General features: G+C 45.5%; 1 protein-coding gene across 1 annotated transcript in view; it reads left to right on the top strand.

The window, feature by feature from the left end:
* Itih5 (inter-alpha-trypsin inhibitor heavy chain 5) overlaps positions 1 to 23,502 on the top strand; it is a 96,579-nt gene extending 73,077 nt beyond the window's left edge. Inside the window, exons 8-14 of the mRNA XM_021215673.2 lie at positions 4,463 to 4,631; positions 8,383 to 8,692; positions 10,351 to 10,910; positions 12,359 to 12,412; positions 15,319 to 15,435; positions 18,830 to 19,207; positions 21,045 to 23,502. Coding sequence (XP_021071332.1) covers positions 4,463 to 4,631; positions 8,383 to 8,692; positions 10,351 to 10,910; positions 12,359 to 12,412; positions 15,319 to 15,435; positions 18,830 to 19,207; positions 21,045 to 21,376 — 1,920 coding nt within the window. The 3' untranslated portion in view covers positions 21,377 to 23,502. The remainder of the gene's footprint in view (positions 1 to 4,462; positions 4,632 to 8,382; positions 8,693 to 10,350; positions 10,911 to 12,358; positions 12,413 to 15,318; positions 15,436 to 18,829; positions 19,208 to 21,044) is intronic.
* The last annotated feature ends 4,283 nt before the right edge of the window (positions 23,503 to 27,785 follow it).

The raw sequence follows: 27,785 nt of genomic DNA on the forward strand, positions 1-27,785 counted from the left end.
CACACACACACACACACACACACACACACACAGAGAGAGAGAGAGAGAGAGAGAGAGAGAGAGAGAGAGAGAGAGAGAGAGAGACTAGAAATTTCCAGATAGCATACCCTATAGTATACCAACGCCCTGTATCCATTGACAGTGGTTAATGCTAGCTGAGTGGGATTATGTGAGTTTTATGTTTCTCTTCTGTTCTTACAAAAATGAAGAGCAAGATGGCATGGTAACATGCACCTTTAATCCTACAACTCAGAAGTCAAAGGAAGGAAGGGGCAGGAAAAGCTCTGTGCTTCTGAGGTAGGCAGGGGATATAGAGTAAGATTCAGAAAGAAGAGGAGGAGGAAGAGGAGGAGGAAAAGGAAGAGGAGCCACCATCACTACCAGACGTGAGTAGAAGCTCAGCGCTGGTGAGGTGGAAACAGGAGAGTCCATGAGTTGGAGGCTAATCTGAGCTACAGATGAGATTACAGGCTACATGCCTTGTCTCAAATAAGGTTATGCAAACAGGTGTGTAAATTAATAAACAAAATTAAAGACAACAACAAACAGAGAACACTCAGATTACAATCCTGAGGATATCTAGAAAGAAGAGCTGAAATTCCAGGATTGGGAGCTGAAGGACTTGGGGGCTGCAGGTGGGGTAGGAAGAACATTGGACACAACTGCCGTGGTTGTCAGTTGGGCTTCAGGGTTTCTGAAGGGTTCTTTGCCCAGGAGAGAGAGAAAGAAGAGCAAAGGACAACAGATTTGAGGAAGAAGATGGAGTTTCCAGTTTTCAACACATTGAGTCTGAGCTGTCCAAGGGTTCTGCCTGGAAAACGGATTGGCAAGTTGTCCTCAATTTAGAGAGAAGTACATTCCAGAGGTGAATCTGGGAGTCTTGGAGAAAAGAATTGATAGCTATAAACCTGAATAAAGATAAAGTTGTTGGGAAAGAATGAGGTGTGAGAGAGTACTTGGGAATTTGGATAAAGAAGACATCCTATGACTCTTCCATCAAAAGGAGTAATGGGAAATCCCCGAGGGAGACCATGGAAACACCAGAGAAAGGGAGGGCACCTCCAGAAGCCAGAGCAAATCAGGCTTTATGAAGGATGTGCCTTCATAAAAGAACATCTCACAGATGTCTCTGAGGAAGTGCTGGCTTTTTGGAGTGTAGACTCTGTATTGTCTCAGGAAGCTCGGCCATGTTTCCTGGCGATGGGAGTCAGAACTCAGAATGGAAAAGAACCCTCTGCATCACTGGTCTGCTGTTGAGAGAAGGCTTTGAGCCAGGAGCAGGGGAAGAGACATAACACAGGGACTTTCCTAACTTTATGGGGGACAATAAGTGCTTCTGCGCTTCTCTTTTCATGGAAGAACTGGAAGTAGGAGGCAGCTCTGGGAAGGGTGAGGATTTGGACTGAGGGTGACAGCCCTAGAAAGGGCAAGGAGATGATCTTGTTCTTGTTCCTGGGTGGATGTGGAATTCCTGCAGAGCTTTCTGCATGGATGTTACAGAGGATGAATCCATTAGCTGCTGCCAAAAAAATAGACTGAAAAAAAAAAAAAAACAGAGAAAGGAAGAGAGCCTGGCAGGCGAGTTGGAACAGTCACCAAGACAAGCTACACACTGGAAAGGCTCAAACTCAACGTACTTGGCTTCCAATGGTTTTGGAGCTGCAGATCCCACTGTCTTGGATGCCAGTATGAGTCCTGGCACTAGACTTCCTATGTTCTAATCATGTCTCCTGTGGGGCACGATTCTTAATTCCTCTGCACCTGAGTTGTGTTATACAAATAGGACACTGATTAGAGGATTCACCACAGATGACCATGAGGACTGAGCCAGCCAATCATCTTGCACTAAGCCTGATAGCTAATGAGCAGAAATGGTAGCTGTTAGAATCATCATCATCATCACCATCACCACCACCACCTGCTTCTCCTTCCTCTTCTTTCTCCTCCTCCTCCTCCTCCTCCTCCTCCTCCTCCTCTTTTATATTTCTGGCAATGTCTTTAGACTCTGCTGCTTTTCCAGGCCCACAGAATGAAGACGTGGTGGGGATGTGCAGAACAGTAACTCAGCAAGGAGCACCAGGGAGCTGGACAAAGCGTGCTCAGGCCAGAAGATCTCAGCTCACCGAGCTCTGTGGATGTAATAGAGTCTTAAATGCAGGCACACCCATTCTAGTTTTCTGCAGTGGATTTGGAGGTACCTTTGGAATACAAGAGTTGGATTGTGAGATCTTAAGTGAGCACCTAGTTACAGAATGGAGAGGTGGCTAGGGAGTGAGGAAGAGGGAGACATTCAGAAGGGAGACTTGGAAAGTGGAGGAATTTTCCCACGGATGGAGGGGCAGAAGGTACAGTAACTCTCTGGATCCAGGATAGGAATCAAGGTCCACAACACCCAGGGAAAGGCCAGGAGGATGCTAGAGCAGACACAGTCTGTATCATCCATTATTCTTCCCCCATCCCCGGAAGCCAGTGCTTCTCTGAATTCTCCTTGTGTGTCTCACTGGGAACCACACCATAGCAAACGCATCAAGCATCCGCTTCGCTCCCCTCTGAGCACCGTTCATCTCATTCCTGATTTAATAAGGTTCATGAAGGATGAAACAGGCTATCATCCCGGTTCTACTGATGGGATAACTTAGGGGCAGCCATGTATGACACACAGGTTCCTTCCCAGGGCTGAACCGAGGGTAAATAATGTGCCCAGGGTCCTTGCTATGGCACCTATGTAATGCAGATCCTTAACTTCATACACTGGGTTTCTTTAAACGTCTGATGACAGTACTCATGAGACAGCGTTTGTCACAGACCCTCGTCTCCTCTTCCCTCTCCTCCCCTCCTTCCCTCTCCTTCTACTTGCTCCCTCTTTCCCACTAACCCTCTCTCCTCTTTCAGGAACAAAGTCTTACCATATGACCTTAACCTCAGTCCTGGCACTACCACTGGGTTCTGGGATTACAAGTGTGTAGCACCATGCCCAGCTGCAGATTCTTTTCCTTATAGCATATCCCCATGTCACTCTGGTTCAGAGAGTTTGTAATATTTTAAAATCCTACAACAGCACCCCAAGAAATGACTCAGTGGATAAAGGTTCTTCCCGCCAAACCTGATGAGTTGAGTCCCAACCCTGGGGTCCATATGATGGAAGGAGAGAACTAACCACGCAAATTGTCCTTTGACTTCTACACATGACGTTGTATAAGAACACACACCTTATCTCCACACACAAACAAATAAATGTAATAAAATCTCTGAAAAGATAATAATGTCTTAGTCAAAATTCTATTGCTGTGAAGAGACACCATGACCATGGCAACTCTTATAAAGGAAGATATTTAATTGGGGCTGGCTTACAGTTCAGAGGTTTAGTCCACTATCATCATGGCAGGAAGCATGATGGCACACAGGCAGACATGGTGCTGGAGAGAAGTTGATCATCTACATCCTGATCTGTAGGTAGCAGGAAGAGAGCCATGGGGCCTAGCTTGAGCTTTTGAAACCTCAAAGCCCACCCCCAGTGACACACTTCCTCCAATAAGGTCACACCTACTCCGACAAGGTCCCACCTCCTGATAGTTTCAAATGATACCACTCCCCATGAGTCTATGGGGACCATTTTCACGCAAACTACCATAAATATATATTTTTAGTATCTTTAATTTTATAATCTGTAAAATATTAAGTCATTCATTCACTAGTACACCCTTGTCTGTTGCTTCCTGAATGTTACTGGGCAGTAGGATTGGTACTGAAACCGGCCTACAGAAAATTTAACATCAGTTAAGGGGAAAGGCATAAAATAAGCTGTCATTACTCTGAAATGTGCTTGCTGATAGGAGTGTGTTAAGTGAAGGGAAAACTAGAGAGAGGAATGGTGGGCCTTCTTGGAGCAGTGAGGAAATGTTCATAGCGGAACTTAGCCACCGTTGTGGAAATGACAAATGGCTTCTTGGTGAAAGATAGGGACAAAGCAACATGGAAAAACATTCTAGTTCAGGAGAATGGTGTTTGGGGTCTGTGAGATGGCCCAGAAAGGTAAAAATTACTATTTGCTACCAAACCCAGTAACTTGAGTTCAATCTACAAGACTCATGGTGGAAAGAGAAAACATCCACAAAACGTCTCCAGACATCGGCTCCTGTGATATGTCAAGTGTGAGTTCACATACATACCCATGCACACATATGCACATGTACAACAATCAAACCTTCATTTAAGAGTTTTGAAAGATGTCGGTTGTGAAGACTCGGTGAGCTGGTACACTGTGGTTGGTAGCAACATCCAACCTAGTGTTGAGTGAAACACTCATGACCTCTATTCAGCTGTCACATAGTTATACCATGTTCCAGCAGGGCCGACATTAGGTATGAACCCTGAAGCTGGTCCTAGTAGTCAGTTTCGAAGTCAGGGGACATGTGGGCAAATGAGCTCAGAGGTGACCAGCTTGCACTTTGTCTTTCCCTAGACCAGGGAGGCCCTCGTCACAATTCTCAACGACCTCCGACCCCAGGATCGCTTCAATATCATTGGATTCTCCAACCGGATTAAAATGTGGAAGGACCACTTGCTACCAGTGACTCCTGACAACATCAGGAATGGCAAGATCTATATGTACCATCTGTCACCCACTGGAGGTGAGAATGATTCCTGATGGCCCTTCTACCCAGCTTTGGCATGACCATACACTAATTCTCTTCAAAGAGACAAGACTTTGGGAGTTGGCATTGATACTAACAGAAGAAGCAATGATAATTTCCCCAGGTGTCTATATATCTCCAAGTGGGTAAATTCTCATTTCCTAGACCATAAGTTAATCATGACAAGTAACAGTTGGAAACCCCATCCATAATGTGGATCCTGACCAAGGAAGCTGGTTTGGGCAAACTGTTCTTGGTTGGGGAATATTTTGAGGCTTTTTAATTTTTTTCTTGTATGTGTGTATTTCTATAAATTGATACCACCTATGTGGAGGTGTCAATGGAAAACAGAAGAGGGCATGCAATCTCCTGGAGTTGGAGTGGCAGGCAGTTGTGAGTCACCTGATGTGAGCCTTGGGAACTGAACTTGGCTCTTCTGGAAGAGCAGGAAGTGATCTTAACTGCTAAGCCATCTCTCCCTTGATGAAAACTTGAAGCCAAGTTTTGGATGTGCTCAAGCAATGAGAGATGTAACTGCCCTGTATGGTCTTGCCTGAGCTGCAGCAAAGGTGAATGAGCATCAGTCTCAGAAGCTCTGGGCTGGGCTGTGGATGTGCCGTGGGAGGAGGCAAGGGCTACACTTTACGTCACTGCATGCATACCTCGAATGCTGCACCCCACACATGTTCAGAAGACTGGGGCAAGGGCATGAAGGCAGCACCACAGTTTCTAAGAGTAGGGAGCAGCCCACTGTGTTGCACATGGTTCCTTTCTTTAAACGAAAAGCATCTTAAATTTATTACTACTGGGGAGAGGTGTACATATGACCATGGTGGCCATGGGCCATGGTAGTCAGAGGGCATCTTTGCAGAGTTGGTTCGCTCCTTCAGCCTTTGTGGGTTCTGGAAACTGAATTCAGGTTGTCAGACTTGCACAGCAAACGCCTTGACTTGAAGAGCCTTCGCACCAGTCCCCCATAAGTACCAGACCCTTTCCCAAGGGCAGCGATGCTATCTTGTGGAGTTCCCATGTCTGTTAATTCTTCTATCACCATCTGGAAACACTGCCAAACATGCCGGTCAGCCTTTTCTCCGTGTGAAGATCTCCATAGTCATCACTTCCCATCTAAGACAGAGCCCCGATTTCCCACCTAAACTCCTTGTTTTACTTGTGACACATGGCCAGCGCCTTGACTTATGCTGGCATTTTCTCCCAGTTGCCAGAACTGTTTTATCATTACGCACTGGAAATTAAAGGTTAGATTTAATATTATAGTTATTATCTATTAAAGTAAAGTGGTTCGTTTTTGTGACCCCTAAGGCCCAGCATGCTGCTTAGTGCCTGATGCAGGCTGGTTATTATCTGCTGATTTAAACTTGCACTAGTGGTATTGCTTACTATTAGCATGGTGTGTCTCACAGAGGCAATAAACATCTTTAGAAAAGAGCTACCAAGCTGCCGGGCAGTGGTGGCGCATGCCTTTAATCCCAGCACTTGGAAGGCAGAGGCAGGCGAATTTCTGAGTTTGAGGCCAGCCTGGTCTACAAAGGGAGTTCCAGGACAGCCAGGGCTACACAGAGAAACCCTGTCTCGCAAAAAAAAAAAAAAAAAAAAAAAAAAAAAAAAAAAGAGCTGATGCGTAATATGTTCAATTAGAACCCAAACCTAAGAATCCCTATTTGTTTCCTCCCTCCCCTCTCTCCCCTCCCTCCCTTCCTCTCCTTCTTCTCCCTCCCTCCCTCTCATGTCTGTATGTACCACCTGTGTGCAAGTGCCTACGTAGGCCAGAGGAGGGCACTACTCCCCAGAACAGCTAGGAGCTGCCTGCTATGAGTGCTAGAACCTGAAGTATGTCCTCTTCAAGAGCAATCGGGGCTCTTAACCACGAAGCTATCTCTCGCTCGTTTTATCCTTGACCCTTCATTGCCTGGCCCTCCCTGGAGAGCATCAGAGGGCTCCGTATTCTCTATGAAATGTTCTTTCAAGGTTGGAGCATAGCTTCTGGAGCTTGCTTTCCTGGATTTGAATCTAGCTCCACCCTTTTTTAGCCATTTGCCTCTCCCCTCATCCATAAAATGAGAGGGTGGACGGTAGCCTGGACTGTCACAGTGAGAGAGTTAAACCATTCCAAGTGTGTTGAAGGGCCAGAACAGATACGGGCTCTGTTCTCCTTAAGAGCAAATGTGCTGTTTATTTTTATCCAATGTAGTTCTCTTTCTGCTGCTACTGGAGCATCCTGTAAGCTCTCTGTGCGATGGTTGGACGGCTGCGTAGGACTCTGCCTGTGGAGGGAACCCAGTGCTGGTACAGGAGACCCCCTGCCTCAGCACAGCCTTCATTCTGAGGCCTGATGTGCCTTGCGCGTATGTGTGCAAGCATGAAAGCCAAAGCTACGTTTATGCCCTGGCTCTCCTGGCCTTTGGGAGAGGAAGAGACTTGGCACTATTAGTGTTGAATAAAGATAATTCATGCTTGCTACATGTTCATGGCCACACGCGCAGAGCTGAGATGAAATTACACATGATTAAAAAAAAAAAAGATGAATTAATGGCTCAAAGAAACATTCTGTTTCAGCTCCATCTTTTGCACCTGTCTACCCTGCGCTTTAGCAACATGTATGTTTGTATCTGTCACGAGCACGGATTATCTACTTTGCTTCTTTTGTTTATTGTTTTTCTCTTTTGAGACAGTCTCGATGTCTAGGGTGACCTCAAACTCTCAGTAATCCTCCTGCCTCAGCTTCCTGAATGCTGGGAATACACATATGCATCACTATGTCCAGCTTCTAGTCTGTTTGTTTTGAGGACAGAAAGCAATGAGGGAAATAATTTGATTCTTTTAAACATGGTACATTTTCCCATACCAACACACCATACATTTTACTAAAAACAGTATTTAGAATGTAAAAACATTTTGATATATATAATCTCTTGCCAATTACAAAAAAAAAAACCCAATTAGTTAAAATGAGGGGGTTTGGTGTACGTATTTTATCTCAAGCCTCTAGAAGGACTCATCGAAAGAAATGGATGTCCAACCCTATGGCAAGAACACCATCCTCCTGATGGTGCGGCTGGGGCTGACAAGTTGAATGGAATTTCTAGGCAATCCAGAAACACTACTACAGCAGGCTCTTACCCCTCAGCCAATCAACTGCCAATTTCTCCACCCACCAAGCAAACAGTTGGTTAGCATCTGCTCAAATCACTGTCTGGCCACTTTATTCAGAGATGCTGATGACAAACACCTTTACAGGGGAGTGTGGCAAGGGTGGTGCATGTGTGTGTGTGCGCGTGCATGCATGTGATGGTCAGGGGACAGCCTCAGGTGTCATCCATCTGTGCTTATTACTATTATTATTATTATTATTATTATTATTATTATTATTATTTTAGAGTCTTACTCTGATCTGAAACTCACCAAATAGGCTAGGTTGGCTGGCCAGAAAGCTCCAGGCATCTGGCTATGTTTACCTCACCTGGATTAGGCGTATACCACAATCAGTGTGTGTGTGTCTGTGTGTGTATACCTCCCTGGTCACAGGAGAAGGTTTTTACAGTAGTATAATTCCAGTTCACTTACATAGTAGTTAGCAAACACTTGTCAGGTTTCTAGATAGAGCAAAAAGTCACCACCACTATATCTAAGTCCTACCCAGACCCTGCACAGCTCAAGGCTAGCTACGGCTGTGACTGTACATGCATTCACAGGTAAAAGCCATGAATTGTCCTGTGTTGATGTCCTACAGGCACAGACATCAATGGGGGCCTTCAGACTGCCATCAAACTGCTCAACAACTACGTGGCCCAGAATGACATTGAAGATCGAAGTGTGTCCCTCATCATCTTCCTCACCGATGGGAAACCCACCTCTGGGGAGACCAATACCCTCAAGATTCTCAGCAATACCAAAGAAGCCACTGGAGGTCAGATCTGCATCTTCACCGTTGGCATCGGCGATGACGTGGACTTCAAACTGTTAGAGAGGCTCTCGCTGGAGAACTGCGGCCTCATGCGGCGTGTTCATGAGGAGGAAAAGGCGGGAGCGCAGCTCATCGGGTCTGTTGTCTGTTTTCTTGTAACCAGGGGTTGAAGGTAGATGTAGTGAGAGCCCAGAACTAAGGGTAACTTTTTCTGGGCTTTAGTCTCTCATCTGCCAGAAGTGAAGACAGTTTATTACCTTGAGGAATGTTACAGTGGGGTTTATTCTTAAATTATTTAAAATTATCTCTTTTGTAGCCCTGGTAATTGAGCCCAGGGACTTATGTATACAAAACAAATATTCACTCACCAGTGAGCTAGCCCCTCTGTTATTTTCCTTTGAGATGTGGATCTTGCTAAATTCCCCAAATGGCCTTGAATTTGTTATCCTGCTGTCTCTGGCCCTTCAGTATTTGGTAATTCTTAGGTGTACAACCTTGCCTGGCTCAGAATGTTTTGTTGAAAACTGTCAGGTTTGAGTTTAATATGTGACTTTAAGGTAGGCTCTGAAGGCTGTCTCTGCCTCAGTTTCCTCTTCTGCAAAATGAAGATTATAATTGATGACAGTTTAATGGGCAGACTTGTAGAGCCACGCGTTTTCTATATTCATCATCTTCTATGATCCTCACAAATATCTAGAAGATGGTAGATAAACGTAGAAGTTGAGATGCCCCACAGACACATCTAGCTGTAATAGCTCACTAAGTGATTTATTTAAGTCTCCTTAATGGTTGCTAAAGGTTAGTCTCTACTCCCGTATAGTCATTCAGGGACCAAGTAAGGCTCTGTGCCCCCACTTCCTTAGGCATTATTCTTATCTGCACTGTTGAAATTGAGTCACTGTCATTTCTGATCTCTAGACCCAACAGGAAGAAAAGAAACAGAAGCGAACACGGGCTGTTTTACTCCAAGCACGTGTCTTGGAAGATGTACATATGGCCCCTAGTTATATTGCACGGGTGAAACCCTGATCTCATGGCTTAGCTGTCCACAACAGAGCCTGCAGATTTTCCTTTGCAGGGGCAGATGGGCACATGGCCAGTTAGAAAACGTTAGTGACTCTGAAAGAGATGCTCTTACTGTCTCAGACCTCTGAGGAAATGGAGCCACGTGTCCTAAAGCAAGGAAGAGGAGACAGAACCCCCCCCCCATGGCCCTCACTTTCTAGATCCCTGGAAAGGAGATGTTAATTGTAGCATCGCTCCTTAGCCAGAAGCAGCCATGTAACAGGCCCACAGGAAATGCTAATGGAAGCAAATGCTACGTCACACAAAAGCACTATCGGAAGTCTAGACTGGCTTTCCCAAGTTTAACGTTCTGTCCCCCAAACTTTCGTAAGTTATAGTTGAATTCAAAAAGCAAATTGTAAATAGCACTTTGAGAAACTTAGGTGTTGTTCAATGGAAATTTATCAGTTGTTCTGAGGCATTTGGGGGTTGTATCACATGAAGACCGTTTCAAGAAAGTAAAGGTCAGTTAAGCAGTGGGAAATTTTGATCGATTCTAAGGAGGCTGCCGTCTTCCTTCCTCTGCAGACCTGGAAGCTCTGTGAAGTAGTGAGTTCCTTAGAGGAACTCAGGTCACTGTTGTGCCATCTGCTGTTAAGATACCTAACAGTGCAGTGTGGGATGCAATCATGTGCACAGTCAGACCCATACCCTCTGAGAGTCTGATTTCCCTCAGGACGGACCACCTGTAGCCCAGCCAGGCCTTGATTCTCTGTCCTATCTCTGCAGGTTCTACGATGAGATCCGGACCCCGCTTCTTTCTGACATCCGCATAGATTATCCTCCTGACGTAGTAGAGCATGCCACCAAGACCCTGTTCCCCAACTACTTCAACGGCTCTGAGATAGTGATTGCAGGGAAGATGGTAGACAAGAAGTTTGACCAACTGCACGTGGAGGTCACTGCCAGCAACAGCAAGAAATTTGTCATCCTAAAAAGAGACATCCCTGTGGAGTCCCGGAAGATGGGGAATGATGTCTCAGTCACACCTGGCTCGGATGGTAACGGTGGGAAGGACCTGAACCACATCGAGCGTCTTTGGAGCTACCTCACTGTGAAGGAGCTGCTTAGCTCCTGGAGGCAGAGCAACAGTGAACAAGAGAAAGAGCAGCTGAGGCAGAAGGTCCAGGACTTAGCCTTGAACTACCATTTCCTCACCCCCTTCACCTCCATGAAGCTGAAGAAGCCAGGGCTTCTCACGAACCAGCTGGAGGACACCCACGGCATGTCTGCAGCCACGGGGCCCGCGACCGTGGTGCAGAGCCTTCGAGAGGCCGGCAAGCAGCCAGGTACCACAGCCTCAGGGGTGGCCGGCGTGGAAGAGCTAATTCCTTGTAAGGCCAAGGGAACCTCAAAGGAAGTCTGGTTTATTCTTTATCACATTGTGTTATAAACAATGACCCTATATGAAAGGCGCAGTCACCAGACGCTACCTCAAACAGCTATGCTTGCTCTAAACTCTAGCTCCCAAGAGTGTGGAAAAAGAATGGCAAGAGGCTGAGAAATGTTGCCCACTGAAGTCAGCTCCTCAGGCCGAGGCAGAAAGACAGTGAGTTTGAGCCCAGCCTGGGCTGTGTATTTAGATCCTGTCTCAACAAAACAGAAACAAATATTGTATACACACATTTTAACAAGCCAACATGTGCACTCTTGAAAATTCATGATTTACCCACCACTCATTTTGATGAGAGTTGACAGAATTCTTAGTGACAGGAAAAAATTTAAACTAAAGCCAAGGGCCACATCATCGGTATGACCACCATGCGGCAAGTGGCCTGGTATTTAATGGGTAACATCTTTATTGTTCTTGTCAAATTTCCATCTCCTAGGAAGGAGCCTGAAGTTTTAACCAGGCTCTTCTAGCATCACACAAATGCTGGCTAATTTAATTCTCACATTAAACCCTGACAAATGCTTACAAAGGCTGAGGGAACATGAAGTTCAGATCCACAGACCCTCCCGAGCAGCTAGGACAGACTTGGGGACCTCCCCGAGAGTACAGTCGCTTGCCTATCGGTGGGGACAATAGGAATTCCATGAAGGACTATTGCCAGCAGTGAATATGAAGCCAGTGTCCTTTGGCATAGAATGAGTGTTCTATTAATACGGCATGCCTCTGCCATGGGGTGTGCAGTCCTGGAAATGTATGGAGGATTTTAGGGTTTTCAGCACAAGCTGTTTCCCATCTCAGGTAGAGAAAGCATCTGCTGGCAAAGTTAGTGAGACTTCGTCCTGGTCTACTCCCATGAAATGTTACTACACTGAGTTTGCTTATTGTGTGAGTGTGTTCCTGTGGGGAGGGGTAAAGGTGGGGAAGGGCAGTGTGCAGAATACAAGTCAGAGGACATTATGAGGGACTTGTTTTTCCCTCTGCCCTGTGGGTCTTGGGTATTGAACTCAGGTTGTCGGGCGTGGTGGTGAGGAGAGTGACTTTGCCTTCGAGTCAGCTCGCTGACCCTGGACCTTTTTTTTCCGGGGGTCGGGGGGTGGGGGGTGGGGAGGGAGGAATCTTTTTAGTTCCTGCTTTTGTTTTCATTTTATTATTTGATATAGAGTTGCACTCTATAGCCCGCCCCCCCCCCCCCCCCGCTTGCCTGGAATTTGTGCTCTTTGGCTTTTAAATTCTCAGTTATTATAAATATATCTGAAAGCTACTATGTATTTCTCGTCTCCACCCGCTGCTCTCAGTGCTTCTTTAAACGCATCTTTCAACTGCTCTGTTCTGTGTCCTTTTCAGAACCCGCTCTCAGAAAACCGTATGACCCAAGAATTAAAATCTCTAAAACATCAGGTAAGTAAATGTATAGTTTAGAGTAAGAAATTTTATGAGTTCTCTGAAGCCAGTAAAAAAAAGAAAAGATGGGAGTTCACAGAACACATCCTCGTTCCCCCTGTGTTGTTCAGCAACACGAGCATGTGAAACGTGAACGAGAACCATACAAGCTGTTGTATAAACACCAAGGAGATGAGCCAGCCTGGCAGGCGTGCCTGGGGGACAAGGTGGAAAGTGGAAGCTCCTTCTGCTCTTTACAGTGTTTATAGAGCTGAAGTGTGCTCCAGGTGTCTGCTATCCCAAAGTTAAAAACAGTGTTGCAAAAATAAAAACAGTGTTACAAAAATAAAGGCATCAGGCTGTCCAGGCAGGATTTTTTTGTTTTGGTTTGGATTTGTTTTTTGTTTTTTGGTGTTTTTTTTTTGGTCTTGTTTTTTGTTTGTTTTTGAATCCTTGGCTTAGAAGGGAAGCACAGACTGAAGATGTAGTAAATTTCCTTTTGGCAGCGTCTTCAAAGAATGTAATATACTGAGATGGAAGTACGTCTGGGCGCGTTATTCTCCCAATATCTGCATCTCCCCTTGTAAGTTTTTGTTCTTTCCTTTCTGCTGATGAGCCAGACGTGCATGTTTACAAGGCCAGGGACATCCCAGGGATTAGCTGTGGGGTTAGGAGCACAGAGTGTCCCACTCGACTCACAGAGGGAATGTGCTTTCTTCCGTGCTTGGGAATTGTGGAATGCGAGCAAACCTTTCTCTTGGAAGCTGTCTGAGGTGACGACTGCTGGGCTCCTCCACACGTTCTTGGAACAAGTGAATGACTTCCCTTGTATGAGGATTTATGTTTTCAATGCAGCAGAAACTTCAGACCACGGTTAAACAAGCTCTCACCATACACACCGGTGCCACAGATGGGCGTTGCTTCTCTCATTAAGACAGACTCCTTGTCATATCACGTTCCCCGCCCCTCTCGCCACACGTTTGTACGTGGGTGGGTGCCCATGTATGTGGTTGGCAGAAGATAACCTCAAGCTTTATTTCTTAGGGACTGTGCACATTTTATATGAGACAGGGTCTCCCCTTGGTTTGAAACGTCACCAAGTAGCTGAGTGTTGCTGACACCAAGTTTACACAGATCCATCTGACTCACTGTCACAGAGATTCAAAAGCGCAGGCTACCAGACCTGGCTTTTTATGTGCTTTTTAGGGATTGAGCGCGGGTCTCTCTACTTGGGATGCAACTGCCTTTACTGACTGAGCCATCGTTCCAGTTCTCACCTGGTGTTTCTCTATGTTGCCATTCACACGGGCTTGAGGCCCTTCACAGCGACAGCTGCTGGATTCACTCAGGGTCTTTTCCGAGAGATAGTATTGGAGTCATATGGAAGACATGGATTTCCTCACAGTTTGAAAAGACTGAAGTTATTCCCAGTCATGTTTTCTGTATAAGTCAGGAAGAAATGGAGTCCCCCGTGTAGTAAGAGAAGACTATGGGTACTGACTCTCCGAGACTCTGCTGAGGAAGAAGCAATTCTGCATCTCTTTAGCAGAGGTGGAAATGGGAAGAAGAGGCAAAGAACGGGGCTGAGGCTTATAGTCTCATCTGTGGGACCCAAAGGGGCACTTCCACCACGGTCACTGACTATGACACTCAGCCTTCTAGTGACTTTTACGTTTTACCCGTCACTGACTGAGCGTGGGCTGACCATTAGTGCCTAGGGTTGCAGGCAGCTCACACGGTAATGCTTATGAGGCTGTGGAGTGGGGGTGTCCAACCTTTGATGTCGTGACATGACGTTGCAATCTACAAAATTTACACTCTAGAACCTACAAGAAGGTTATAAAAGGGAAAACAAAATTCCGTAATGAGAATGGGGAGATGGCTTAGAAAGAGCTCTTGTTGCACAAACATGAGGACCTGAGTTCGAATCCCAAGCAGCGAGATGCCACGTGCATGCCTGTAAGTCAGTGCATCAGTGCCGTGGGGATTGCTGGCTGGCAGCCCAGCTCTAGATATAGTGAATAAGGCAGAGAGTGGTAGAGAGGGATACCTCATGCCTTCCTTTGGCATGTGCACAGGTACAAACGCTTGTGTCACATGTGAAAATACACACTCCCACACATACACATACATATTCTCACTCAAAAAAAAATCCATAAGGATTTAAGTAAGTTCAAATTTTGTGTTGAGCTGGTTCATAGCTATATCCTCAGGATGAGGGTTGGGTGCACCAGACTATGTTGGACAAAGAGTATTTTCCATGTGATTCTTACCATAGACAAGGAAAGTTTTTTTTGTCATTCTTTTTTTTTTTAAAAGATGTATTTATTCTTATTTTATGAGCTTGAGGGCTTTTCCTGCGTATACATCTGTGTAACACTTACATGCAGTGCCCAAGGAGACGAGAGGAAGGTGTCTGATTCCCTGCAACAAGAGTTATGGATGGTTGTGAGCCTCCATGTAGGTACTAGAAACTGAAGTTGGGTTCTCTAGGGGAGAAAAAAGCCAGTGCTCTTACCTACTGAGCCATCTTTCCACCTCTGTGTCTTTGTCCCTTGATTAGATGTTAAGGGACAAAGAAATTGGTATGGGTGTCCCTAAGGGAAGTCAAACTCAGTAGTCAATGGAAATTCATCGAAAAATCTCCTTTCTCTTTTTATATCATCTTACCTCTGAAAGCCTAGTTGTCTGGAGTGTGATGGCAACACGGTCACATCTGAATTCAGGAGAACAGAAGTCGGTGTGCCCTCACTATGTGCTGACTGAGTAACCTTGGGCCGTTGTTACTCCTCTGTACATTCTCCGTATCAAGGACACTGTTCTTGCAGCCTTATGACTATGATTAAACAAATGCTCCATCTGATAACACAAAGTAGTCTTTAGTGAACTTTTTTTTCCTTTTCTTTTTCTCTTGCTCCTGGTAGTGGATGGTGATCCTCATTTTGTAGTGGATTTCCCCTTAAGCAAACTCACTGTGTGCTTTAACATCGATGGAGAGCCTGGGGACATCCTACGGTTGGTCTCTGATCACCTGGACTCTGGTAAGTTCTTACCTTCCCTTGTGCTCCCTGGGCAAAGAGGGTGGACGTTTCATACTCTGTGCTGAAGATGAATGGCCAGTTATAGAAAGGAGACATTCTATAAATGGCCAGTTACAGAAGACAGGCATTCTAGATGCTCAGTGGGCACCGATGATTGGTAAAGGAACTGTACAGTTTCTGGACACATATTCAAGCTCTTTACTTTATACTCCTAATATGGCCTTAGACGTGCACCATAGCATCTCTAGTGTCCATCTTGTGAAATGGATGTAGTAAGACTCTGTTTGTCTCACAAACTGTTACATAATAGATTCAACCGAATCATGGATAGAAACACTCAAGTGTTTAGAAATGCACACATCTTATTATCATTACGTCTTCTCATTCAGAAGCTGTGGTAGCAGGAAGGTCATAGTCCTTAGAGACCTATATTTCAGACATTAAACACACAGTTCACAAATATACTTGAAAAGGGTTTTACCCCCAGCCCTGGGTATAAAGAGGAACCAAGTGAAAGAAATTAGCATAGAAAATGCTTTTTGAGTGCAGTGCAGGTAACATTGCTTAGGGACAGTCACAGAGCACAGCACTGTGAGGACCAGCTTTAGCATGCACCTTCTAATATTGTTAGGTAGTGAGCAGTAAATGTCTTGGCAAGAAAAGTTGTGGCATTTGTGATGTAACTACATGAAGTTTAGTCCCTGATCTCCTTTATCAGATTGTTTTCTTGCAGGCTGCCCTCACTTCATTTTGGTTGCTGTGCTAAAATGTCTTGACCAAAAGCAACCTGGGGGAGAAAGGGCTTGTTTTATCCCATAATTCCAGGTTGCACTCCATTACATGAGGAAGTAAAAAAGGCAGGAACTTGAAGAAGCTAGCCATATCATATTCACCGTCAAGAACTACTCTCATACAGTTCGGGACACCCCCACAACCTAGGGAATAGTGCTGCCCACAGTAGGCTAGGTCTTCTCACATCAGCCTGAAGTCATGGCCCCAGGTCAACCCAAAGTAGACAATCCGTCCTTCAGACTCTTTTCTCAGGTATTCTAGGTTGTATCAAGCTGATAAGGCTCACCACCACACAGGCCTTTCTAACCCTAGAATTAGATCTCAAAGAAAGAAAGAAAGAAAGAAAGAAAGAAAGAAAGAAAGAAAGAAAGAAAGAAAGAAAGAAAGAAAGAAAGAAAGAAAGAAAGAAAGTTAGAAAGTTCCAGTTTAAGAAGCATCTGGCATTGACCCAGCAGTTTACCCCTCCCCCTTCCTGAGGCACTCCTTCTTAAGAGCCTGATGAGGTTTGAATGTGTAACGTCCTTCACAGTTCATGTTTTGAATGCTCTGTCATCAGATGATAACACTGCTCAGGAAGCTATAGAACTCTTAGCATACAAGGGCTTACTTGAAGGAAGTGAGTCCTGTGATTGGCTCCTTGGGGAGGGGCACATATATTTTACCTGGCTCCGTGCTACAATGTAGTCTGCTTCCGGGTCCCCCATTAAGGCTCTCTGTCACACATTCCTACTGCTAACGAGAGAGCTATCTCCTCCCTGCCCTCTTTACCTAATAAACTGAAGTCCCTCTGAAGCCATGAACCAACATAAACCTTTCCTCTCTTATTTCCACCAGGCATTTGTCACAGCAAGAGCAATTGGCACCACCAGGCTCTTCTGTGGTTTCTCTATTACCCGAGTCTAAACCATGAAATCAGCTTGCAGGTGTTAGAGCTTTGAGGCCCAAGAGCAGGGTGTCTTTTCAGGCCGGGATGTCCCCTCTCTTCACACCTTTGCTGCATCAAAGACTTTTCTCTTAGGGCATCTAAGACATTTCCAAGATTTATCGAAGGTTATCCTAAAGCAAAGAAAAATGGGAATTGTAGCAGCCTTTTATTAGTGAAAGTTACCTCTTTTCCTTGAAAGCAAAGCATACAGCATCCATCACCGAATTTGTCCCCAAATTTTTCACGTACAGTGGCATCTGCTTATTGTTTAATGGCACACCACTGAACTCTGGGATCGAGCCCCCAGGTCTCACGGATGTCTGGAAAATTGCAGTTGTGCTTATAATGAAGTAAACAGAGAAGGGGTTGCATTCAAAGGCACTCGATGGCTTTCACATAAGCCTCTTTCTGTGATATGTCCCCAAATTCCCTTAGGTTTCAAACTTCTAGTTTTATAAGACAAGGAACTTCTGATTAATATCTTAACTGAGTTATCCAAGAGTAAACACATATTAAGTAGAAGTGACTGGTCTTCTAAATTAAAGCCATTTGAAATTTGGATCCTGCTCAGTGACATCAAAGAATCTCTAAATTATAATTATTGCCAGCTTGTAGATACAATGCCTATTATGTTGACGCAATGCCACACAACAGACACCCGAGTGACACAGGAATGAAGGTATGTGAAGGTATAAACCATTTTCTACGGCAGCTTGACCCAAACCTATTCCTTATTCCTGTATTTGAACATGGAGGGATTCTCATTCATAGCTCCACGCATTCACTTGCTCAGTAAGCAACCACTAAGTGGCCCATAGGTAGAGTCCGGACCACAGTCTTAGTGGTAGGTACAAAGACAAGAAAGGTGGAAGGAAATTCATTAGACACTATCTATGGTTTTCTGTAAAAGTTATAACATGTGTGACATCAAAAACTTAAGGGAGAAAATTTTAGTTTGGCCTCCAGTTTTAGAGTTCATAATCCTTGGCTCCAACAATTTTGGGCCCATGGCGAGGCAAAGAATCACAGTGGTGGGGTATGGGACAGCTAAGGATCTCCTCGTGGATGGTAGGTGATAGGTTATTTCTTTGACACAGGTGAAACGAGTCAGATTAGACTGTATTAAAGGCAGGTTTCTTGGGAAGCTGCTCTCGGGCGGGCAAGTTCACTGCCCCCAAGAACCAAGAACCACTGTGAGGAAAGGAGAGGGCAGGGGAGGGAGAGAGAAAGAGAGAAAGAGAAAGCAACCCAAATGTCTGGATTGTATAGGGAGGAGCAACTCAGGGAAGGGCAGCCCAGCCCCTGGGCTGGAAAGTTCAGGGTTGGGGACAATGTATGCCAGGTAGGGACTGAGGGATGCTGGGAGAACCTGGAGACCAGGTCTGCTTTGGTCTGTAAAATATGCACCTCAGTCCCTTGTCCCCAAGTCTGAAACCAAATCAGTATTAGAGAAATAGTACGGCTACCACAAGATATCCCAAGTGTTCATCTTCTAAGCGACCTGCTCCACCCAACCTTCTGATTTCCAAAACCTCTTCTAACAGAACCACCACCTGAGAGATTAGCCCTTTTTTTCATGTGCCTTTTGGAGAGACAGTTCATGCCCAAACCACAACAGATGCCTTCAGCCAGAAAATAGACATGACTTTTCTAACCACTGTTTTCTTGGCCTCTGAGGTGTGACTGTGAATGGAGAGCTTATTGGGGCCCCCGCACCTCCGAATGGTCACAAGAAACAGCGCACATACTTCCGCACCATCACCGTCCTCATCAACCGGCCAGAGAGATCTTACCTTGAGATCACACCGAACAGGGTGATCCTGGACGGTGGAGACAGGCTGGTACTCCCCTGCAACCAGAGCGTGGTAGTAGGGAGTCGAGGACTGGAGGTGTCAGTGTCTGCCAACGCCAATGTCACCGTCACCATCCAGGGCAACATTGCTTTCGTCATCCTCATTCACCTCTACAAAAATCCAGCACCCTTCCAGAGAAACCACCTGGGCTTCTACATCGCCAACAGCAAAGGCCTTTCCGACAACTGCCACGGACTGCTAGGTAGGTGGCTGCATGCTCTGTCTGTGACCAGAGGGTAGAATTGGGATTCTTAAAAGGAAGCTCCTCTGGCCACTATCATGAGCGTGACAGGAATTTACAGTGAGGGTGTGGCCATTCTATGTTAAGTTATCCCTCAGAATCCGCCAGAGCCATTGTTTCAGGAACTCTCACAACTACTAGAATCTAAGGATGCTCAAAGATTATAATAAAAGGTGCAAAATTTACATAAAACCTACTCACAATCTCCCATTCTAAAGTTCAAAGCAATGTCAGTGCTACATAATTAGTGGCCATACTGCACTGTTAATGATGGAGAACAAGAAGGAAGTCTACATGTTCACTATCAGTGCTTGGTTCCCCCATGTGTTTTCAAGCCACGGTTGACATGGAGGCTGGATCTTCACATGCAGAAAGCCCGACTTCATATGTGAGGGGTTTTTTATGGACCGCTGAACCTAAGCTAGACCCTCCATGGAGACAGTCTCTCATTCGTTGCCCAGTCTGTGATGGAGTCCATGCAACGGACTACATGGGAAGGAGAAAGATGAGACTCTCCTCATCGTGGACTGCCTCTCCTGGAACCTGCCCAGTGGCTAATGCTGAGACAGCAAATGGAGTTCATTAGCATAATGTCCTGCTAAGACTGGAAGGCAACATAGTAGCAGGAAAGTTGGACATAGAGCCATACCTCACCTCTGCTCTCCTTGGTAAGAGATCCTTCCTTATCCTAGACACTCATTATTAAGAATCGTATTGTGTAGCAATAGGGCAGGAGACACAGTTAGCTCAGCTCAACAGTGACACTCAGCCTCGGATATCATTAGTAATTAGATTACTTTCCTGTATGTGTATGTGTGCTCATGTATGTGTAGGATACATATGCATGTTGGGGGAGGGGGGTCAGAGAATAAGCCTGAGTATTGTCCTTAAACGCTTCCACTGGGTTTTGAGGCACCTCCCCAGCCCTGAAAAGTGTACTCTTGTTTCAGGAGTAGGTCTCATGCACTAGTTCTCACTAGACTTCCCAGAATTCAGAGACGAGGAGGAGCAGTCATCCAAAGGGCTGGTTTCTTGCCATTCTGCAAGAAGAAATAGATCCAGGGCAGCCCAGCACTGAACGCCAGAGGTGGATGCCTTTCCTAGGGAGTCATCCGAATTGTTGTAAGAAGCAGGCAAACTCTTGCTGGCTGGCCTTCTCCAACGTGCAATCTCCTGTAGGCCCTTGGCCCAAAAATAAAGCCTGAGTCACTTTCGGAGCTCCGATTTAGAAGGCAGGATTTCCTGGCACTTGGGCTTGCTGTGTTTCCTTGTGTCTGGATGCCAAGCATAAGCTCCATCCCGCAGACGCAGATCCAGGCCCCCTTGGCCTGCGCAATGCCCTCGCTTGACCTGGGCAATCAGAGGCTGAGTGTCAGGGGTGAGCTGAGCTGAATGTTTCCACTGCCTTGTCCCTACTTAACGAGTGTGTAGGATGAAGGAGGATCTCTTACCAAGGAGAGCAGAGGACTGGTTCTATGTCCTACTTACCTGCTACTATGTTCCCTTCCAGTCTTAGCAGGACATTATGCTAACGAACTCCATTTGCTGTCTCAGCATTAGCCACTGGGCAGGTTCCAGGAGAGGCAGACCACCGTGAGGAGAATCTCATTATTTGCATCCTCACATAGTCCGGTGCATGGACTCCCACAGACTGGGCAATGAATGAATGCATGCCTCCAGGGAGGGTCCAGCCTAGGACCAGTGGTCCATGACAAATCCTCCTGCCCCTGACACCACCACCATTAGATTGAAGCTACTCTCTGCGTTCAACTTATTATCAGTTTTCTCCCCTACTCAGGTCAGTTCCTGAACCGGGATGCCAAACTTGTAGGAGCTCCTGAGGAATACGGCAAGAATCTTAGTAATCAGCCAGTTCCTCGGGCAGAAGGGCTGCCTGAGGCTATCCTGAAGGTGAAAGGGCGCCGAGTTCCGGTGGTCTGGAAACAAAGGAAGATTTACAACGGGCAAGAGCAGGTAGACTGCTGGTTTGACAGAAACAATGCCGCCAAGCTGATTGACGGGGTCTATAAGGACTACCTGGCATCTCATCCGTTTGACACAGAGAGTGCACTGGGCCTGAGCACGTCCAGGAAACCTGAGCCGGACAGCCCCCACGAGGAGAGTGTCTAAAAAAGAAGTGACATTGGGTCTACTCTGGACGCAGCTCATCTTGTTACTTGTGGCTACCTTGGCTCCTGCTATGCGCTGTACTGCGTAGCCCGCCCCCTGGTGGGCTGGAGGTCCAATGTCTCCTAGAGCAATGAGTCAGGGCAGGAAGCTGAAATGCAAATACCTCTCTTCCTGCCTTCCTCATCTATACTAGATTAAAAAACAAAAATCAAAACAAAACAAACAAACAAAAAAGGTAGCGCCAAGAGGAGTAATTAAGTAAAATCGTGTAGCACCTGGTTTATCCATCTTATTCTACCGTCACGTAACGCCTTATGAGGAAGAGGGGTTGCCATGGCATTTGTTTTCTGTGTAACGGTGTCAGAGTTTGGCTACTCTGCTTTTTGCCCTGTGTCGATGCTTAGGGAGGAAGCCCTCTTTTCAGTTGCCTTCTCCAGATGGTGCTCCCAACCTCTCCTTCCGAGGTCATTTACGCTAAGGCCAGGCTACCAATTATCCACACAAATCGTTTGTACATTGGGTCTCTAAACTAGTAGGTATTTTCTTAGCAGAAGATATTTTTTTTCCCGACTGTGGAAACTTGCCCAGTCAATATCCCCAATACTGATCGTGTCCTGATTGCCTTTGCAGGTCACTTGGCCTTGCTGGTGGGTGTTTTCCAATTTATTCCAATAAACCAAGTGATTTTAATAAATAGGAAAACTCCCCAAGGATGTCTTTTACTGGCTTGCCTTGGTGCCGGAGAGCCGGCTAGTTGAAAAATAAACCTTCCACTCAGAACAGTTTAGTTTTTGCTGTAATTCCAACGCTTTTTGTTTTTGCCTTTGGAGGCCCAGGAAATAATAAATCAGACGAGAACAGTGCATGACAGACAGATGCAGCCTAGAGTGAGTGGCTCAGCCTATGGGTGGGAAGAATCAACTTGTACATTCTCAGAGGGGAGTGGACCCATGCCTGCACACAGAGCTGCTGCACTATGGGCTAGCAGCGGTTAGCTGAAGAAGACAGGACCTATCAATATTCCATCCAGGATGGGGGGAGGGATCATGAGGCCCTGCCCCTGCCTAAGAAGCTATGGGCAGTTAACAGTTGCTGGAGAGGGGGCTGGTCATATCCCTCAGTTGCAAAGCCTCTGCTAAGTTGCCTTTGCTCAAAGAAATAACCCCCCAATTTATAGCAAGCAACTCTAATTGAATGCAGTGAGTCACATACTTATAAAGAAACACAGAGATAGGGCATGTGGAGTGGGGACTTTTGGGGACAAAGGAAACCATAAGAGAGGATCATGGGAAGTGGAAGGGGTGCGATCCAATACATTAGAGATATGCAGGAGGTTGTGAATGAATAAACCAAGGGAAAGAAACTCTGAGAAGAGATTCCCACAGCCCCAATGAGCATGAGCTAGGAGACTGGCGTGAGTTTTAGTTCTGGTACTTAGAGGTGAATCTACTAAGGAGGGGGTTGCAATCCGAGGGGGCTTCTAAGATGTAACAATTGTAACCTTATTGTGGCTCTCCTCCATCTAGCCTAGCCATCCTATTCAAGAGCAAGGGCAATAGATGCAGGAGAACATGGAGCTCCGTTCTTACACCCTGTGCTCTTCTCAGCTGTGTTTGCCCTTCTCAGGGCTGGTGTGGGAGTGGCCTGCTTGGAAACAGGTGAACAGGGACTGGTGGGATTGAACCAGAAAGGGAAAGCCATGCGTGGGGGAAGCAAGAGTGTTTTGATGTGGACCATCACCAGAGTGAAGGCCTCTACCTATCCCCACATAAGGTTTCTCCCATCAGGCACAACTCCACAATACCCTCTATAGTGAGACAGGAAGGCCACTTAGCACTTGGAGAGAAAGCAGCATCAAGAAAATTGTTTCCCTTCCTGTGGGAAGTGTTTGAGCAGCACAATGACATCCACATGTTCCTGTCTGACCCAGCAGACTCAAGTGCCAGTTGGGGCTGAGTGAGTCTCCTTGTCTCTGTTCCATGAACCCACCAGGCCACAGCCGGTCAGCTGTGCTATTATTTATCTGACTCCCCATGTTCCCAGACTCCTCTGTCCGTTCTCAGGCCAGGAGTGCAAAGATGAGCAACCCGGATGGCTGCCAGATGTTCCCATCTTTTCAGGCTTAGGGAAAGGAGGACCTTAGCCAGGCCTAACCAGGGCTGGCCCCAGGGCGTGTCCCTGAGACCTTGCTATTACATAAATCCCAACTGGAGAGACAGCTCTGGAGCCAGAGGGCTCAGCCCACCAGCCCCCTGAGTTGCACTCAGAGCAATGATACGATGGTACGAGTGTGTTGTTCTAGATATTGTCTTCACCATCAACAGAGGGGTATCCTTAGGCAAGAACAGACTCTGCTTGCTGTTGTCTAGGAGCAGAAGCACACGGGAGATACCAGCAAGATGCCCATCCCTTTAAATGTAGCTATCTATCTATCTATCTATCTCTGAAAGCCATTTACTATCTATCCATCTAAATTATCTCATATAACTGAAAAATCCTATTTGGAGGACCCCCAACCACACACCAACAGGAAAGTTTCCATTTGACTGGACACATGCATTGTAGATAGAAATTTCCAATACCTGCAAAGAAGAGGACTGTCATTTCAAATGGGGAAATGGAGGTAGCTGAGCCACTTTCCCCAAGTCACACATAAGACGTAGAGCAGGGGTACAGTTGAACCCAGAGGATTTGCATGTTAGACTTGACAATCTTTTGCCACCTGGTGAAGTATTTCTTTTCCTCGAGCATTTAGTAAAAGATGGGGTGGGAGGTTACCAATAAACAATTGGCAGGGCTGGAGACAAATGAGTAAGTTAAATGGGATAAATCAAATTGTTATTGCAGTAGTTAATTATGAGTCAGTGAACTGAGTCGTTGAGCAGTACTGTGGCTTTGGCTTCTAGTACCGCCACCCTCCCCCCTTTAATGGAGAAAGGAATAGAGATGGGTCATTTTAAAGAGACTTCTCACTAAAGTTTCATATAAAATGATCTGACTGCCTCCTATCCATCCATGTGTTGCTGTGTCTTCTCCCATTCTACCTTTCCATGATCTACCACTTCTAGCTGGAGGCTGGGGATGTTTGGCAAGATGAAGTATACAGACATTCCTTCTGGGCCCAAAGTCACCCTGAGGATGCAGAAAGCTGGAAACTGGAGACTGCAGCCCATGGTTTTTATCAAGAGTCACAGTCAATATTTACCTGACCTTCAGGAGGCAGAAGGCAGAGACAGGCAGATCTTTGATTCTGAGGCCAGCCTGGTCTACATAGTGAGTTCCAGGACAGCCAGGGCTATGTAGGGAGAACTATGCTGAGACCCTGTCTCTGAAAATCCAAAGAGTGTGTGTGCATGTGTGTGTGTGTGTGTGTGTGTGTGTGTCTGTCTGTCTGTCTGTCTGTCTGTCTGTCTGTCTGTTCTTCTGTCTGTTTTTGTGTGTATGTCCTCACAGATAGACTAAGAACAGGGTTCTTTAGATAAATAAATGCTGTAGACTAAAAGCATTCTTTCAAAATACACATCCTTAAGTCTAAATCTGCTCTGTAATGGTCCCTCCAAGTGGAGTGTTTCAGAAGGGGTCAGGTCCTGAGAACAGAGTTCTTATGGATTGGTTTAGAGTGTTCATGAGAAGAGATTTACATGGGAGAATCTGATGGGAGGGGGCTTGGAAATGCTTTAGATAGAGAATTCATGTATGAAATTTTCAAAAAATGTTTAGTTAATAATAATCAGAGGATTTGGTTGGTAAAGAATTCTCTTGCAAGCACAAGAAACTGAGTTCAGCCACCAGAACTCAAAAAAGTCAGGCATGGGGGATTCACTTCCCATTCTCAGTACTGAGGAGGCTGATCCCTGCGGCTTGCTATACAGTCAGTTTAGTGTCCTGAGTGAATCTCAGGCCAATGAAAGAATCTGTTCAAAAACAAAAAGAGGATGTCATCTGCGGAATGGAAACCAAGGACATCTTCTGGCCTCCACATGTGCATGAACACTTGGACACATATGTGCACCTACACATATGAACACACACACAAACACACAAAAGATATAAGACACAAGTTGCTGTTCTTTGACATGTAAGAGTATAACACTAAGGTGGCCGTGTAGAAGCCAGGAGCCACACACCAGATCTGTGCCTTGATCCAGATCTTCTCCATCTCTGAGACTGTAAGCAATAAGTGCATTTTGTTTAAACTGCCCAGTTTAAAATATTCTTCATATAGCAACCCAGCCTCGCTGAGGTAAAGTCTCCACAGCACGAGTTTCCACCTTCATTCAAGCTACCCAGAATATACAAAAGCAATGCTGCTGTTAAGATCTGAGCGAGTCCTGCCTAAGGACATGGCCCAGCTAAAATAAACAGCAAATACAATAATACAGCTAACCAAATACTTAGAGATGCAATGCTAAATATTTATTTTAGCCTGTTTCAAATAAGTAGGTACAGATTGTTCACATCCCGAGAGACTTTGTTTCTTAAAAGTTTGTAAAAAAAAAAAAAGAAAAGAAAAGAAAAGAAAAAGAAAAGAAGAAAAGAAAACGATGTCTAAAAACAAACAGTACAGTGTGTTTATTTTTTAGGGGAAACTGAAATCAGGGCTACTGAGAATAAAACTTGATCATTCTAACCGCAACGCTTGTTTGTAGAAATTTCTGCATTTCTGTCCTGAACATAGTATTCTTGTCTCAGTGATGTCTATCATTGGTGGTTATAACAGTAGTCCTGTAAGGTTATAACAGAATTGAAGATTCTCTTGTCCAGTATTGCAGTATTGCTACTTTATTTTTAATGCCTAGATCTATTCACATGCACAAATATTTACCATGGTGTTATAGCTGCTTAAAGGATTCATAGTCACACTAAATATGTTTATATTCTAGAAGCAATACGATATGCTATATAGCATGGTTGTATAATAAAGTATACCATCTAGATTTGTGTCTGTATATTCTATGATGTTGGCACAAGAGGGGGGTCACCCTCCAATACATTTCTCAGAATGCATCTCAACATTAAGGGGTAGGCAATTGTATACAATAAGTCAATAGAGTGGAGACATTGGAAGGGTGACATGGAGAATGGAATATTTATGGGAGATATCCCTATGCCCTTATATTTTTATTCAGGCACATGAGTGTCTCTGTGCACATGTGCACTAGTTATGCACAGATAATGCTAATAGAGGCCAGAAGAGAGCATTGGTTCCTGAGGAGCTGGAGTCCAGAAAGTTGTGAGCAGACACATGTGGGTGCTAGGAATGGAATTTGAGTCCTCCGGAAGAGCAACAAGTGCTCTTAACTGCTGAGAGACATCTCCATCCTCTCTGTGTCTGTACACACCTGTCATCTACAGGAGAGGGTCCAGCTCCTCAGGGCATTGTGGGAATTCGGATGTCGTGGACTTTCACCCCCTCCTTATCAGGTCAGGTATTTGCCCACACTTTGCCCATCATCTGGCTTGGTGTTTCTTCCAAGCAAGTCATTTTCTTTCCACGGACACTGTTGTGGTTTGAATATGAAGTGTCCCCCTCCTCCAGTGTCTCAGGCACTTAAACACATGGTCCCCAGATGGTGTCGCTGTTTGGGAAGGTTATACAATCTTTAGGAAGTAGATGTTGCTAGAATTATGTCCGTGGAGGTAGGCTTTGGGGTTTTATAGCTCAACCCCTCTTGCTGTTGCTTCCTGCTTCGCTTCCTGAGTTAGATGAGGTGTGATCGGCCAGTTTCTGCTCCTGCAACTATGCCTTCCTTGGCCTTGTGCCGTGTCTTCCCCATCGTGACAGACCCTCTTCCTTCTGGAACTGCAAGCCAAAATAATTTTTCCTCCAAGTTATTTTGCTCAGGGTAGTTCTAGCTTCTGGCTCTGGCACTTTTTCCTCCAATTCTCAGTGGTCCGGTCCAATCTGGTTTAGACCTCATTGAACTGTGTTAAATTCTAAATCAGGCAACACTTGCTTAGGGTGAAAGTCAGCAGAGAACACAAGAGCATCATCATCCGTGGGGGTGTGGCAAATAGAAAACAACTAACCCATATTAAGTTACTTTCTCTGGGCTTCAACTTTGGTGGCTATAGAATAAAGGAACTGAGTCAGAGAACATCAGGGATCCTCAGATCTTTATCTTACAAAACAAAACGTGTGTGTGTGTGTGTGTGTGTGTGTGTGTGTGTGTGTGTGTGTGCACGTGTGTACATGCTTATACATACCCGCATCTGTGTGTTCATGCACATGCATACAGGCACGTATGTAACGTGCATGTGTACCGCGATGTCCTAGCTTGTGTCCTACCACTGTGATAAACAGCATGACCTAAAAACAACTTGGGGAAAAAAGGGGGAAGAAAGGGTTCACTTCGTCTTACAGCTGACAGTAAACCATGAACGGACATCGAGACAGAAACTCAAGCAG

Source organism: Mus pahari, chromosome 16, assembly GCF_900095145.1.
Source record: "Mus pahari chromosome 16, PAHARI_EIJ_v1.1, whole genome shotgun sequence".
NCBI classification, from domain to species: Eukaryota; Metazoa; Chordata; class Mammalia; order Rodentia; family Muridae; genus Mus; species Mus pahari.